Source organism: Chiloscyllium plagiosum, chromosome 9, assembly GCF_004010195.1.
Source record: "Chiloscyllium plagiosum isolate BGI_BamShark_2017 chromosome 9, ASM401019v2, whole genome shotgun sequence".
Lineage (NCBI taxonomy): Eukaryota > Metazoa > Chordata > Chondrichthyes > Orectolobiformes > Hemiscylliidae > Chiloscyllium > Chiloscyllium plagiosum.
The window spans coordinates 69,467,181-69,483,674 of NC_057718.1; the positions used below are offsets into that span (position 1 = coordinate 69,467,181).

Consider the following 16,494-nt stretch of genomic DNA (forward strand, 5'->3'; position numbering starts at 1 on the left):
CTTATCTCTCCACGCTCCAGGCTCACTGCCTTTATTCCTGATGAAGGGCTTTTGCCAGAAACGTCGATTTTACTGTTCCTCGGATGCTGCCTGAACTGCTGTGCTCTTCCAGCACCATTAATCTAGAATCTGGTTTCCAGAATCTGCAGTCATTTTTTTACCTTCAGTGTTATGATACTTCCATTGCTCATCCAATTAAATTTTAGGTTGGGAGGTACTTTACTCAACTCCCCCCGCACCCGCTCCGCTCCCAACCCACTCCAGACCTCTACCCCCTTCTAGTTGAAAAAACTTTTCGTCAAGTCCTCTCTGAACATTCTGTCTTTCACCTTAAAAGCGGCCACATTATTATTGTCCCTTTGACTAATGCGGATAGCAACTTTCTATCCAGGACGAGAAAGTGAGGACTGCAGATGCTGAGATCAGATCGAGAGTGTGTAGCTGGGAAAGCACAGCAGGTCAGGCAGCATCCAAGGAGCAAGAGAGTCAACATTTCAGGCATAATGCCTTCATCAGGAAACCCTCATGAAGAGCTTGTGCCCAAAATGTCAACTTTCTTGCTCGTCAGATGCTGCCTGACCTGCTGTGCTTTCCCAGCAACACACTGTCAACAGCAACTTTCTATCCACCTTGTAACTTTCTGTATGTGCCCCTAATAATCTTATACACCTCTATCAGATCCTCCCTCAAATTTCTCTGCTCCAAAGAAATCATCTGAGCTTATCTAGCCTCTCTTCATAGCCAAGATGTTCCATCCACACAACATCCTCTTGATCTCCTCTGCACCCTGTCCAGTGCAATCACATCCTTCCTGTAGTGTGGAGAACAGAACTGCACACACTTTTCCAGCTGTGGCCCAACCAAAGTCTTGTCCAGATCCAATATAATCTCTTTGCTTTTATAATCAATGCCTTGACTGATAAAGACAGAAATCTTGTATGCCTTAACAACTCTGTTAACCTGTTCCACTGCCATCATGAATTGGTGGATAAGAAACATAAAAACCCTCTTGTTCTTCTGAGCTTCCTAGTGTCCTGTAATTGCATTGCCTTGTCCTGTTTCTTCAACCTCATATTTACTTTAAATTTACCTTAAATCATGTTAACTGATCTGCCCATCTGACCAATCTGTACATATCCTTCTATAACTTCCTTCTTCCTCATTGTCAATGACGTAGCCAATCTTCATATCATTCACAAACTTACTATCATCACCTCTACATTCTCATTGACATTGTTTCTGTATATCACAAATAACAAAGGACCTAACTCTGAACCACTGGACACAGGCCCCCAGTCACACAAACAACTTTCTGCCACCACCCTCTGTTTCTTGTCATTGAGCCAATTTTGAATCCAACTTCCCAAGTTACTCTGGACCCCAGGTGCTTTTACCTTCTTTGTCAGTCTTCCACTCATTGAAGACCTTACTGAAATGCATATAAACTACATCAACTGCAATTCCTTCACCTCCACACTTGGTCAACTCCTGAAGAATTCAAACAGATTTGTTTGGCATTACCTTAGTAATGCTATCATTTGTCAAACCTTGCCTCTCTAATTTTCTCCTTCAGAATTTTCTCCAAAAGATTCCCTACCAATGATGAGAGATTCATTGCTATGTAGTTCCCTGGTCTATCTCTATCTCTCTTCTTGTAAAGTGGAACCATATTAGCTGTCCTCCAGTCCTCTGGCAACTTCCCTGTGGCTGGAGAAGAATTAAAAATTAGTGTCAGCAGCCCTATGATTTCCTTCCTCATCTCCCACAGTAGCCAGGGATAGATCGCATCTGGATCTTGAGATTTTTCGACTATTAAATCTGCGAAACTTCCAATACCTCCTCACTCTCTATATCAAACTCCTCACGAACCTCACATCGCCTTTTCAAATTCTGTACCTACATCCTCCTTCACCTGAGTAAAGACAGATGTGAACTTTAATACTCTCCAAATGTCCTCCTCCTCTGACTTCTTCTCCAATTGAGCCCTACCTCTTTCCTCTTGATATACTTCTAGAATATGTTAGACATCTCTCTAATCTTTCCTGAAGAAGGGCTCATGCCTGAAATGTCGATTCTCCTGCTCCTTGGATGCTGCCTGACCTGCTGCGCTTTTCCAGCAACACATTTTCATCTCTCTAATCTTGCCTGCCAATATTTTCCCACATGTTCTCTTTGTTCTCCTAACTGCCTAATTTAGATCCTCTCAGTATTTTCAATACTTCGCTAGGGCCTCCATTGATTTGTTGCGTATGCGTCTGGTATATTTTCCTTTTCCTTTTTGTCCAGTCCTGAATATTTTGGACATCCCAAGTTCTCTGGGCTTGTTGCTCTTACATTTCACCTGAAAGGGAATATATTGGGCCTGTACTCTCCCCAGTACTGTTTTGATTGTCTCCCGTTGTTCTGAAGATACACCCTCCAGTAACTGTTGCTAAATCCCACCCTATTTTACTAAAATCTGCCTTCCCCCAATCTAAAACACTTTTTTGTTGGCCATCTTTCTCTTTTTCGATATGTTATAAACAGGAAAGGTCGAACCCCTATGATAATTAAAACCGACATACCCAGAGAAGCTTGCCTTGCCTTTATAATCTATTAAAAGTGTGGTTAGGTGAAAGAAAATCCATGATCTTCACTTTATAAGCAACAAGTAACAATTTATTGATTTAACCCTAACAGTGAACAAATTAACTGAATTACTAGCAAACTGAACAATTCCCCCCTAACTGCTAACTGTTCCCTGACCGGACCAAATTCTACTGGGATGCTGTTCCAATTAACACAAGCTCCGCTTATATAAACCCAAGTAATAATAAAAAATAAATTAAAACTTAGTCTCTCAAAGTCTATACAGAATGTGCCTTCTGGAATGCTCTGCCTTCACTGCTGTCTCTAGTCAGAAAAGCCTTTCTTCTGCTGTTCTCAAGTCACAAACAGCTTTCTTCTGCTGATCCTACTGTCAGGAGTGTTTTCTCTGTGACTTCTTCTCTGAGGATTCTTAGCTAGAAGTGCCTTCATGGATAGATGGTGCTTTCTTAAAGAGTTTAGAGATAATTTGTAAGAGCTAGATGTTTATTTCTCAGATGGCAGTTCCCTCTGACCCGATTTTCAAAAACCCTCTCCTTATATACCTTGGATGACAAATCAATTTTTGTACATTGGTCCAAGGTTGTCAAAACCATCTGATTTAAATTTAATTGGCTTTCAGTCTATAAGCATTTGGTTTAAATTAATTGACTGATTTAAGCTAGTTGGAGAAAGTGAGGACAGCAGATGCTGGAGATCAGAGTCAAACATTGTGGCGCTGGAAAAGCACAGCAGGTCAGACGTCCTTCCTCCAGGTGTCGGGTGGCTTAGATTTGGCAGTAAAGGAGGTCCAGGACTAACATGTTCTGGGTGGAGTGGGAGGGGCAGTTGAAGTGGTCGGCCATAGGACAGCGAGGTTGTTTGGTGCGTGTCCTCCAGAGATGTTCTCTGAAACGTTCCGTGAGTTGGCATCCTGTCTCCCCAATGTACAGGAGTCCACATCGAGAGCAATGGACACAGTAGACAGGTGTTTGAATGTGCAGGAAAATCTCTGCCAGATGTGGAAGGATCCTTTGGGGCCTTTGACAGAGGTGAGGGGGGAGGTGTGGGCACAGATTTTACACCTCTTGTGGTAGCAAGAGAAGGTGTCAGGAGTGGAGGGTGGGTTGGTGTGGGAGGGGTGGAGGGGCATGTAGAGCTAATGAGGAAATTATGGAGGGAGTGGTCTCTGCGGAATGCTGACAGGGAATGGGAGGGAAATATATCTCTGGTGGTGGGGTCTGATTGTAAGTAGCAGAAATGGTGGAGAATAATGCGTTGTAATGCCACTTGAAACCTGGAGGAAGAATGTCTCATCTTCTGCCTTGGGATCTTCCAACCACATGACATTAACATTGACTTCACCAGTTTTCTCATTTCCCGTCACGCCCGCCTCATCCCAGGACCAACCCTCCAACTCGGCACCACCCTCTTGAACTGTCCTACCTGTCCATCTTCCTTCCCACATATCCACTCCACCCTCCCCTCTAAGCTATGACTATCACCCACCACCTCTACCTACTCATCGTCTCCATTTACCCTGAGCCCCACTCCATCCTTCTACTTATCTCAGTCCCCTTCACCACCACCACCCCCACATTCCTGATGAAGGGCTTTTGCCTGAAACATTAATTCACCTGCTCCTCAGATGCTGCCTGATCTGCTGTGCTTTTCCAGCATCACACTTTTCAATTCTAGTTCAAACTAGTTGACAAAACATCAAAACAAGCCTAAGATTTCCAATCACACAGCTAATTGATACATGTTTCAATTTCAGAAGTGTCTGTAATCTGCAGCTACTTACAGATACATTTTTCTGTATAAATCTTAGAAAAACACTTTACCTCTTAAAGGAACCACACACTCCTCCACCCCTATCATTTTTGCTTTCACAAACCAATTCTAGCTTCCTGCCTTCCAATTCATGATTACTGTGCATAGCTTCATAACACAAAACGCAAAAATGTATGGTGTAGTAGTCACTAAAATGCTCTCCATCATGCCATCTTCAACACCTGTCTGACATCATTCCTCAGAATTTGGTCTAGTTCTTATAGAGGTTTATAAAATCATGAGGAGCTTGGCTAGGGTGAATAGACAAGGTCATTTTTTCCCCCAGGGCAGGGGACTCCAAAACTAGAGGGAGTAGTTTTAAGTTGAGAAGAGAAAGATTTAAAAGGGACCAAAGGGGCAACTTTTTCATGCAGAGGATGGTTCATGTATGGAATAAGCTGTCAGAGGAAGTGATGGAGGCTGGAACAATTACAACATTTAAAAGGCATCTGGATGGGTATATGAATAGGAAGAGTTTAGAGGGATATGGACCAAATGTTGGCAAATGGGACTAGATTAATTTGGGATATCTTGTTGGCATGGGCGAGTTGGACCAAAAGGTCTGTTTCTGTGCTGTACAATTTTGTGACTCTCTATGATCCTATCAATTTTTTTGAATTCACTCATAAAACATGGGCATTGCTGGCTTGCAGCACCTACTGAGCATCTCTAATTACACTTGAGAAGATGGTGCTGAGCTGCCTTCTTGAACTGCTACAGTTCACATACCGTAGGTTGACCCATAATGCTCTCAGAGAGGGAATCCCAGGATTTTGACCTAGCAACAGTGAAGAACACCAACATATTTCCAAGGATGTGAGTGGCTTGCAGATGGTGACGTTCCCATGTATCTGCTTTGCCCTTCTAGATGGACATTGTGGTATGTTTGAAATGTGCTATCTAAGGATCCTTGGTTAATTTATGCAGTGTATCTGGTAGATTATACACACTGCTGTTACTGAGCATCAGTGATGGAGGGAGTAGATGCTATGGAGGAGGTACCAATCAAGTGAGTTGCTTCCTCCTGGATAGTGTCAAGCTTCTTGAGTGTTGACGGTGCTGCACCCATCAGAAATGCATTCCATCACACATCTGAATGCATGCCTTGTTGATTTTGGACAGGCTTCGATGAGGCAGGAGGTGAGCTACTGGCTGTATTCATAGGCTCTGTTCCTGCTCTTGTAGGCACTGCATTTACGTGACAAGTCTAGTTGAGTTTCTGGTCAATGAAAGCCCAAGGACATTGATAGTGGGGGATTCAGTGATGGTAATACCATTGAAGCAAGAGTGTGGTGCTGGAAAAGCACAGGAGGTCAGGGAGCATCCGAGGAGCAGGAAAATCGACGTTTTGGGCAAAAGTCCTTCATCAGGAATGGTTCCTGATGAAGGGCTATTGCCCAAAACTTTGATTTTCCTGCTCCTCGGATGCTCCCTGACCTCCTGTGCTTTTCCAGCACCACATTCTCAACTGTTATCTCCAGCATCTGCAGTCCTCACCATTGACTGTCAAGGGGCAATACGATTATATTGCCTTTTATCGGGGTTGCGCATTGTCTGGCACTTGTGTGGTGCATATGTTACTTTTAAATCATCCCAAGCCCAGATATCGTCCAGAACTTGTTGCATTTGAACATGGACTGTTTCAGTATCTGAGTCATCGTGAATGGTGCTGAACATGTTCACGAATGTTTGCATAATCTCCACTTCTGACATAACATCAGCTCATTAATGAAGCAGTTGAAGATGGTTGGCTTTTTCATGCAGAGGGTGGTGTGTGCATCAATACCACTTAATTGATGATTGAGTGACTGATGGGGTAGTAATTGGCTGGGTTGGACTTCAAACCACTTTTTGTGTACAGGACGTATCTGAGCAATTTCCAATATTGAGATGCCAGTGTTGTAACTGTACTAGAACAGCTAGTCAGGGTAGCTGCAAATTTTGGAGCACAAGTTTACAGTATCATTGCCAGAATGTTGTCAGGGGCCCATAGCCTTTGCTACATCCAGCGCCTTCAACAATTTCTTGAAATCACATGGATTGAATCGAATTGGCTGAAGACTGGAATCTGTACTGCTTGGGACTACTTGAGGAGACTGAGGTGTACCATTCATTTGGTACTTCTGGCTGGAGGTTGCTGCAAAATACATCAGCCTTACCGTAGCACTGTTCCCTCACCAGGGACGAGTATCTGTGTGGAGTTTGCACATTCTCCCCATGTCTGCGTGGGTTTCCTCCAGTTTCCTCCCACAGTCCAAAGATGTGCAGATTAGGTAGATTGACCATGCTAAAAACTACCCAGTAGTGTACAGGGATGTGCAGATTAAGTGGGTTCAGCATGGTAAAATCCCCAAGCAGGGTTATGAGCATGGGTTGAGGGTAGGGTCTGGGTGGGATACTCTTCAGAGAGTATAGACTCAATGGACCTAATTGCCTGTTTCTGCACTGTAGGAATTCTATGTATTTATTATTCTTTTGCACACTCACTCCTCACAACTGAGACTTCTCATTCCAGGCAACATTCTGGTGAATCTCTTCTCATCATTCTGTTAGAGTAGTGACCAGAACTGCACACAGTATTCCATGAGTGGCATACTCGATGTTTTAGAAATAAGACTTCTTTGCTCCTGTATTGTACACTCCAGCCAATGAAGACAGCTATTTTTCTAATTGAAAAATGTTGAATCAATCTAGGTGAATCTTTCTCAACCAATTTCAGCACAACAAGCTTGGTCCAAACTGTTTACTACAATCAGTGGTAACTGAACCAGCCACTTCTCATAAGAGACCAAAACCAAAGTTGTACTCTTAAACTCTAAAGGTTCCCTGGTATAGGTTCTCAGTCCAGCTGAGGTCTTGCACAAACTTAAGGCTTGGTGTTCAGAGCGAATTTTGCTAAAGAATGCTTCTGCAATCACTGAAATGGCTGTGCCAGTATTGACCTTTATTTGAACTGGGTGACCATTTCATCAGACATTTATTTTGATTAGTTCTGATTTTCACTTTCTTAAGCAATTTAACTGTTCCAAACCAGATATAGGTGGATTTTCCAGGGTGTGCACTCTCCTGGATACTGGCCTAGGATTGATCTTGCTCAATCTAGGTCTAGTAGAGTCTTTTGCTGTCTCATATCTGCATATGTGGTAGCAACAACAACGGCTTGACAGGCCGGATCCAAAGAACATTTTAACTGTTTGGCCAAGTCTCGGTTTTATTTTGAGGTTTTGCTATGAGCTGACCTACAATCCCTCTGTTCAGGATGTGTCCTGAGTGAGGCAATGCAGTTGCCTTCACATAAGTGGTGTTCCCCAAACTCAGTCGGACTGGCGAGGATGTCCACTTCCATCGGAATACCGTGCTACTCATAGCTTCCAATTGCCTCATAGCTTCCAATGATAAAGCCAGTTATAGTCCCTGTTTGGAGTCTGGTTGGGCTTCAGCTATTACTGTAGATGCTTTTGCATGGTTGCATCATTAATTGCACATATCAAACAGTCTCTCAGCATCTCATTAAGAGTCAAACCAAAGTCACATGTCTCTGCCAGTTGTCTTAACCGAGTCAAAAATCCCAATATGGATTCTCCCAGTTCTCAAATTGCCATGTAAAACTGATAGCATCTTAGAATTAGAGGTCATAATATTCCTTAACTAAATCTATCAATTCCTGAAAGATTTAAGGATCTTGTGCCTCCGGAAAGTCAGGCTCTGAATAATTGAAAAAGCTTTGGGTCAGGAGAATTTCTCATTGCTTTTCATCTACCCCAATGTCATCTGCCCGGGGAAACTAATTAATTCTTTCCACATACTGGGTGCAGTCTTCATCTGCAGGGTCAAATGAATCAAGCTTCCCAAATAACAGCATGAGGCCAGAAATGCTTATCCCAACTCATAGACAACTGTTGCAGGTGAGTTTCTTCAAGAGTATGCTTTTCTCTTGTCACCAATGAAATAATTCCACAGAGGCTGGTATCCCATCACAAGTCACCCTTTATTTACATGTACCTTGACACTGATCCAGTTCCTTCAGAGCCAGCTCTCAGAGTGAACTTGACATCTGACACTCTTGCTATTCTCTGTCAGCCATGACTCCCTAGTTGGACCAGAGAGTTGCGACAGAGAGATCTGAGTCTTTTGACTACTGTGCAAGGTTGTGCAATCAGTTTCTGGATTGTTGTCTGTAGTTAATAAGGTTTGAAATGGCAGGAGAACTTGGCCACATGGAATATTCTTCTTGAAATATGTGGGAAATGAGGGACACTTCTTGTATGCAGGCAATGTGTTGAGCTGCAGCTCCCAGTTTGGCACAAGGAATGCCTGAAGCTGTGGATGAACTGACAATGGTACATCAATGAGGCTGAGAATGTTGTGGATAGCATGTTTAGCGTGCTGCTCACACGCCTGTAAGGGCTATGCAGATAGAGAAAAGTTGGGTGACCACCCAGAAGACCACAAAGCTTGGGCAGGCAGCGCAGGAGTCTCCTGTGGCCATTCCCCTCCCAAACAAGTGCACTGTTGGAGGGTTGCCCTCTCTAGTAAAGCAGCAGCAGCAACCAGATCAGTAGTAGCCTCAGAGCAGTAGCGATATTAGACTCTAGAGTCAGGGGCACAGATTGGCATTTCTGTCGCTGCAGGCGAGTCTCCAACAGGCAATAGTGGAACAGATATGTGGTCAGATTATGGTGCCAAGATCAAGGATGTTTCTATGGGTGTAAGGCATGTGAGGAGTATGATAGGTAAGGCAGAAGAAGTTATAGTTTGGATTAATACATATAACTATGATGCTGTAGCTGTTACAGAGACTTGGTTGGGGGGGGGGGGGCAAGACTGGCAGCATAATATTCTAGGATTTAGATGTTTCAGACGAGATAGAGGGGGATGTAAAAGAGACAGGGAGTTGTGTTACTGATCAGAAAGAATATCACAGCTATACCGAGGGAAGACATTTCAGAAGGTTCTTACAGTGAGTCTATGTGGATGGAGCTCAGGAATAGGAAGGGTGCAATCACTTCCATGGAATTTTAATACAGGCTTTCTGACAGCCAGCAGGCAATAGTGGAACAGATATGTGGTCAGATTATGGTAAATATGTAACAACAACAGGATGGTTATGGTGAGTGATTTTAACTTCCCCTCTGTTAACCAGGACACGCTTAGTGCTAAGAGCTTGAATGGGGGTGGGGAATGTGGAGGTTTGTTATGTGCTTCCAGGAAGACTTCTTGAAACAATCTGTAAATAGTCCAATGAGGAGGGATCCATTCTGGACCTGGTATTGGGCAGCAAGCGCAGCCAGGTGATCCATGTCTCAGTGGGGAGTAGTTCAGGAACAGTGACCATAATTCTGTACATTTTTAATTACTTATGAATAAGGACAAATGTGGTCCTTAGGTGAAAGCATGAAGTTGGGGGAAGATTAACAACCACAATATTAGACAGGAACTGGGGAATATAGATTGTGGGGTGGTTGTCTCAGAATAAATTCCAGCCTCGGGTGACTGTCTGTGTGGAGTTTGCACATTCTCCCTGTATCTGCGTGGGTTTCCTCTGGGTGCTTTGGTTTCCTCCCACAGTCCAAAGATGTGCAGGTTATGTGAATTGGCCATGCTAAATTGCCCGTAGTGTTAGGTGCATTAGCCAGAGGGAAATAGGTCTGGGTAGGTTACTCTTCGGAGGGTCGGTGTGGATTGGTTGGGCCGAAAGTCTGTTTCCACTCTGTAGGGAATTTAATCTAATCAAAATTCACATCTGGCTGTGGGAATCTTTTAAAGGCCAATTGATTTGAATTCAGCACAAACATGAAGATGAAGGACAAGCCTGACAAGATTCAGGGACCTTGGAAACAGAGTAGTTGTGGGCTTGTGCAAAAGAAAAAGGAGATATATATATAAGGTTTAGGAAACTGAAGACAGTCAGGGCTCTCAAAGAATACAAAGACAGCAGGGAAAAACTTGCACAATGAATTAGGAGGGCTAAAAGGGGTAATGAACTTCCTTTGGCAAAAGTAAATCATAAGGAATTTTACACTTAAAGAGCAAGGGGGTAGCTAGGGAAAGGCAGGTAGAAAAATGGGGGAATTTATGGGTAGATCAAGAGGAAGTGGGCATGAGGTCCTTAACAAACACTTCGTATCGGTATTCTTAGAGGAGGAGGACATGGTAATGGTGAGTTTTGAGAGGGTGTGTTGATTTCTTAGGCATATCATTATAAAAATTGAGGTAGTGTTGAGTGTTTTCAAAAACATGAAGGTTAACAAGTCCCCAGGACCTGATGGGATCTAGCCCAGAATGCTGAGGGAGACAGGTGAGGACACTGTTGGGGTCTTGTTTGAAATTTTTGTATTCTCTTTGGTCACAGGAGAGGTCCCAGAGGACTGGAGAATAGCCAACGTTGTTCTGTTTTTTAAAAAGGCAATACGGATAATCTGAGGAATTACAGGCCAGTCAGCCTTATGCTTGTACTAGAGAAATTATTGGAGAACATTATTAATGATAGGAGTTACGTATTTGGTGAAATATGGATTTATAAAATTCCATTGCCTTAACAAAAGGATGTTTAATAGAATCCCTACAGTATGGAAACAGGCCAGATGGCCCATCAGGTTCCCATTGACACTCCAAAGAGGCATCCCACCCTATCCCCATAAGCCTTCATTCGCCATGGCTAGTCCACCTAGCCTGCACCTCCCTGGACACTATGGGCAATTTAGCATGGCCATCCACTTAATCTGCACATCTTTGGACTGTGGGAGGAAACCAGCGCACCCCGGAGGAAACCTACACAGCCAGAGGGAGAATGTGCAAATAGTCGTCCAAGAGTGGAATAGAACCTGGATATGTGGCGCTGTGAGGCAGCAGTGCTAACCACTGAGCCATTGTGCCACCCCTATGAAATGTGGACAATGCACATTGCCTGGACAACGAAGCAGCAGTGCAGCCCTGTTTCTGCCTGATATTAATCCAGGGACCTTTCGTATGGCCATAGAAACACAGTGTGGCTACTGACCCACTGGAGATTCCATGTTGACCCTCATCAGAGATCACTTTGGAAGAAACAGATTACATTTTGTAAGAAAATTATGTTCTTTTCTCCAACTAATTTTTTGAATGAAGCCCCTGTCAGTATAAACAAGATTGGATGTTGAAAAATGCGAGCTGGTTAGATTCAATGGTTTCGACTGACCTATAATTTTGCATATTCCCTGACCATTTTGTTTTATACTTATAAAGTGTCTGGCTTGGATCCACTTCAAGTTTCAACATTTGAACTCATTAGCTTATCACTGTCTTGCAGCATATATTCCATGAAATATATTGAGGGCAAAATGTGATTCCTGTGAACATGAGCCTGATTTGGCCCTGCACAGCCTTAGATTACCTAAAAACATGTCACCAATACTGATTCTTTGAGATTTCAATTCCAATATGCTGTAAGTAAAACTTATTTGTTGACACATTAAGTGAGCTGACAGATCTTTTGGCAAGATAAACTACATCTGAAACACATCATTCCCTTCTGGTTGACACACATGTTTTTCTGTAGAGCTCGCACATTTTACTGTGTGCTAATTCCAAGAGAAGCAGAAAACATTCACACAAACCAGAAAACAGAAGGACTTGCGCAAATGAGAAGTGCCAGTTAGTTGACATTATAAGGGTGAATGGCAGCCACTAGTAAGTTCACAGAGGTTTCATGACTGCTGACAACTAGCAGTTTTTCAGTTAGTCTATACAAACCATTCTAACGCAGTTGCACGTTATTTATTTGGTGTATGCCAACTTTGACTATTTGATACAGTATTAAAAGTAGTCTGAGAAAGTATTAAATTGATCAAAGAGACATTTCATCTTTCACCTTAAACATGGTAGAAACATGTTAGCTAAAACAGGAATAAGACGACAGATCAGATAAATGCATGGCTCGAGAAACGGTATACCAGGGAGGGGTGTAGATTCTTAAGGCATTGGGACCATTTCTGGGGAAGGTGGGATATGTACAAGCCTGACAGAGTGCACCTGGGCAGAGCTAGAACACATATCCTCGTGGAGGCTTTTGCTAGTTCTGTTGATGATGTTTTAAACTTGTATAGTGGGGGGTTGGGGACCAAGTGTAGGCTTAGTGGGTCAGATTCAGATCAGGAAATGGGAGGCAGAACATTAGTTAGTAATGTAGTCAGCAACTCAAAGACAAAAGTAATGAAGATTTAAAACCATTCAGGAAAGAAAATTGACAGCGCTGAGCTGCTTATGCTTCAATGCAAGGAATATTATAAACAACGCAGAAGAACTAATGGCATAGACAAGTACATGGCAGAAGAATGTCATTGCTATAATGGAAACCTGGCTAAAGGAGGGGCAAAATCAGCAGGTCAATATCCCTAGATATAGAGCTTTCAGACATGACACAGTGGGTGTCAAAAAGAGGGGTACAGTTGGTAAGTTGTTAAAAAAAATCACAGCTGTGAGAAGGAATGAAGCACTAAATGGGTTAACAAATGAGGCTTTATGGGTTGATCTTAGGAAAAAAAAAGAGGCAGTCAAGGTATTAGGAATATGCAATAGAACCCCAATAGTGGGAGGGAGATAGAAGAACACATAAGTAGACAGGTTTCTACCTGTAGGAATAAGAGGGCAAAAATAGTAGGCTACTTTAACGGGGTTTGAAACAATACAGGGAACGTTGAGGGTGAAAGATTCATGTTCTGTGTAGAGATGCACAGTCTGGAAACAGACCCTTTGATCTAACTCGTTCATGCCAACCATAATTTTATCCCATTTGCCAGAATTAGGTCCATATCCCTCTAAGCTTATTCATGTACCAATCCAGATGCCTTTTATATCCACAAACTTACTAACTATAGCTCTTATGCTCGCAACCAAATCATTTATATAAATGACGAAAAGTAGAGGCCCCAGCACCGATCGTTGTGGACTCCACCGGTCACAGGCCACCACCACCCTCTGTTTTCTACCATTGAGCCAATTCTGTATCTACCTTGTTGAACGCCTTACCGAAGTCCATATAGATCACATCTACCGCTCTGTCCTCATCAATCTTCTTTGTTACTTCTTCAAAAAACTTAATCAAGTTTGTGAGACATGATTTCCCACGCACAAAGCCATGTTGACTATCCCTAATCAGTTCTTGTCTTTCTAAATACGTGTACATTCTGTCTGTCAGGATTCCCTCCAACAACTTGCTCACCACCAATGTCAGGCTCACTGGTCTATAGTTCCCTGGCTTGTCCTTACCTCCCTTCTTAAACAGTGGAACCATGTTAGCCAACCTCCAGTCTTCCGGCACCTCATCTGTGACTATTGATAATACATATTTCTCAGCAAGAGGCCCAGCAATCATTTCTATAGCTTCCCACAGAATTCTAGGGTACACCTGATCAGGTCCTGGGGATTTAACCACCTTTATACGTTTCAAGACATCCAGCACTTCCTATTCTGTAATATGAACATTTTTCAAGATGTCACTATCTATTTCCCTACGTTCTATATCTTCCATGTCCTTTTCCACAGTACATTCTGATACAAAATATTCATTTAGTACCTCCCCCAGTTTCTGTGGCTTCACACAAAGGCTGCCTTGCTGATCTTTGAGGGGCCCTATTCTTTCCCTAGTTACCCTTTTGTCCTTAATGTGTTTGTAAAAACCCTTTGGATTCTCCTTAATTTTATTTGCCAAAGCTATGTCCCCTTCTTGCCCTCCTGATTTCCCTCTTAAGTATACTCCTACTGCCTTTATACTCTAAGGATTCATTTGATCTATCCTCTCTATACCTTACATATGCTTCCTTCTTTTTGTAAAAGCCCAGGGAAACAAGCCAATCTGTTGATTTTGATTCAAAGTTGATTTAGTATTAGAAAACAAAGTGTAATGGTCAGGCAGGAAAGTAGATGTAGTTCAACTTTGGTAAGTACGAGTTAATGCTTTTAGAAAGGTCAAACTATTAAAAGGAACATACAAAAAAAAACTGCGAGCGATAGATGAAATGACAGATCTTGGCATGCAAGTATACAATCTCTAAGGGTAGCAGTATAGGGAGACAAGCTTGTAAAGAAGACATATGGAATGCTCTCCTGCATTTGGCAGAGGTATAGAATACAAAAATAGGGATATAATTATGAAACTGTATAAGACACTGGTGAGGCCACAACTGGAATATTGAAAGTGTGGGCATAATTGCAATGGAAAGATTGCAAAGATGATTTACCAGAATATTGCCGAGGCTTGAGAATTGTGGTTATGAGGAGCAATTAGAAAGACTGGGATAGTTTTCCTTGGAACAGAGAAAGCTGCGGGGTGACATGATTGAGGCATATAAAATTGCGAGGGGTAGAGATAGAGTAGACAGGAGAACTCTGTTTCCCCTGATACCTTAAACATTTCATCCAAGTACCTGGATCTGCACCTTACGTGCTTGTAAGATGCAGGGCAATGGGCCATATGCAAGAAGATGGGATGAGAAAAGACACTGAGGTGGCTTTGGGTCAGCCTGGACAAGATGGGCAATTGACCCTCTTCTGTGCTCCATCATTTCTATGGTTCTGTGGTTTTGTTTCTATACCTCATAGACATTTATAAGAGAGTGTACAGAACATTAAACAATGCAGAGCAGAAAGAGAAGCAACCACAACCAGACAGTACCTTCTTTAATGTCTAAAGAATCCAATGAATCGCCTTCTGCGGGAATGGTTAGCAGATCCCAGTCCATTCCAGAAGCCTCTTCTATTGAAAAGCAAAATTGTATAAAATGAAAATGATATGCAATTGAGAATTTGAATTTCTGTAAATCAATGTAAAATATCACTTCCTACTGATGATAGGCAGCTTGATAATTATTATCACTGCTGTACAATGTTCTATTGCAATTCCTTTGGATATTATTTTAGTAATGATATTAACTAATCACAAGTAGCTAAATACCTTAATAATGGAAATGGATTTTCATTTAGATGCTGTCAGAATTTAGATTTAGGTCACTTTGTAAGTTTAATGTGAAGCTAAATTCAACTAAATACACAAAGAAAACTTGATTCATTTACTAGGTCATCTACATGAAAACAAATCATTTTTGGAAAAGATAATGAAAATTCTTGTAAAATTCTTCTGTGAGAAAGTATTTATCACTTAGAAAGGATATATTCTTTTTCAAATTAAAGCCAAATGCTGGAAATGTAAATCCTTGGGTAGTCTTTCTGGATGAAGACCCTTCATCAGCACTATATCATTAACTGTTTCTTTATTGATCTCAACTGATCCAATATTGACAGCACTTTCTGTTTTGAATCTAGCTTTATGCATTTGTGGTTTCCATATATCTATGTGTGCTTATTCAATCTTAAAAGGAAATTCAAATTTTGTTGGTTGTCAGTGGCTCTTATGAATCTAATGCATCTATCAATTTCCCCATCTAAATTCAACTTTCTCCCAATTAATTACCTCTGCAGACAGATAAGGAAACAATTACAATTCACATAGTTACTTAATTTTAATGATTGAAAGAGTTTTTGAGCAGAAATAATATGCTGCTTTCACACCATTTGAAAACTAATTTGTAACCAAAATTTTAAAAATACTATAAATTGACTTTTTATTCTGTGACATATTATTATCAGAGAAAGTGGCATTCATAGAGTGTGGTGGTCATGAAGTGCAATCTGTAGCTCTGGATTTGCCCTTGATTAATTTAATTGGAGAAGGAAACAGAGCAACTATTTCTCGACTGATGCTTGAATGTGTGAAGATTACTCAGCATTGGAAACACTGATTTTATAAGAACCAAATTAATTTTAAAACATCCTTTCAATTAAGGAGATGCTGCATGTTATGTTCCAACACCTTAATTTCAAGAACACGAAGAAACACACTGTTAAATGTTTTGTTGTTGAAGTATTTCTAATTGCAATGTGTTCTGATCAATTCCAATATTGCCAAGAGGGCATTTTGGTTTAAATAGTCTGCATTGAAAAGGTACAATCTACAACTAAAATTGCTGAATACAGTATATTATTTTTCCTAATTATTGTATAGTATGCTGGATTAATTTAGTACATCAGCCTTTAGCACAGTGTTACTAAAGCACATTTTTC

General features: G+C 41.7%; 1 protein-coding gene across 1 annotated transcript in view; it reads right to left on the reverse strand.

Moving 5' to 3' along the window:
• fndc1 (fibronectin type III domain containing 1) overlaps positions 1–16,494 on the reverse strand; it is a 355,166-nt gene that overhangs the window by 71,133 nt on the left and 267,539 nt on the right. Inside the window, exon 14 of the mRNA XM_043696167.1 lies at positions 15,050–15,130. Coding sequence (XP_043552102.1) covers positions 15,050–15,130 — 81 coding nt within the window. The remainder of the gene's footprint in view (positions 1–15,049; positions 15,131–16,494) is intronic.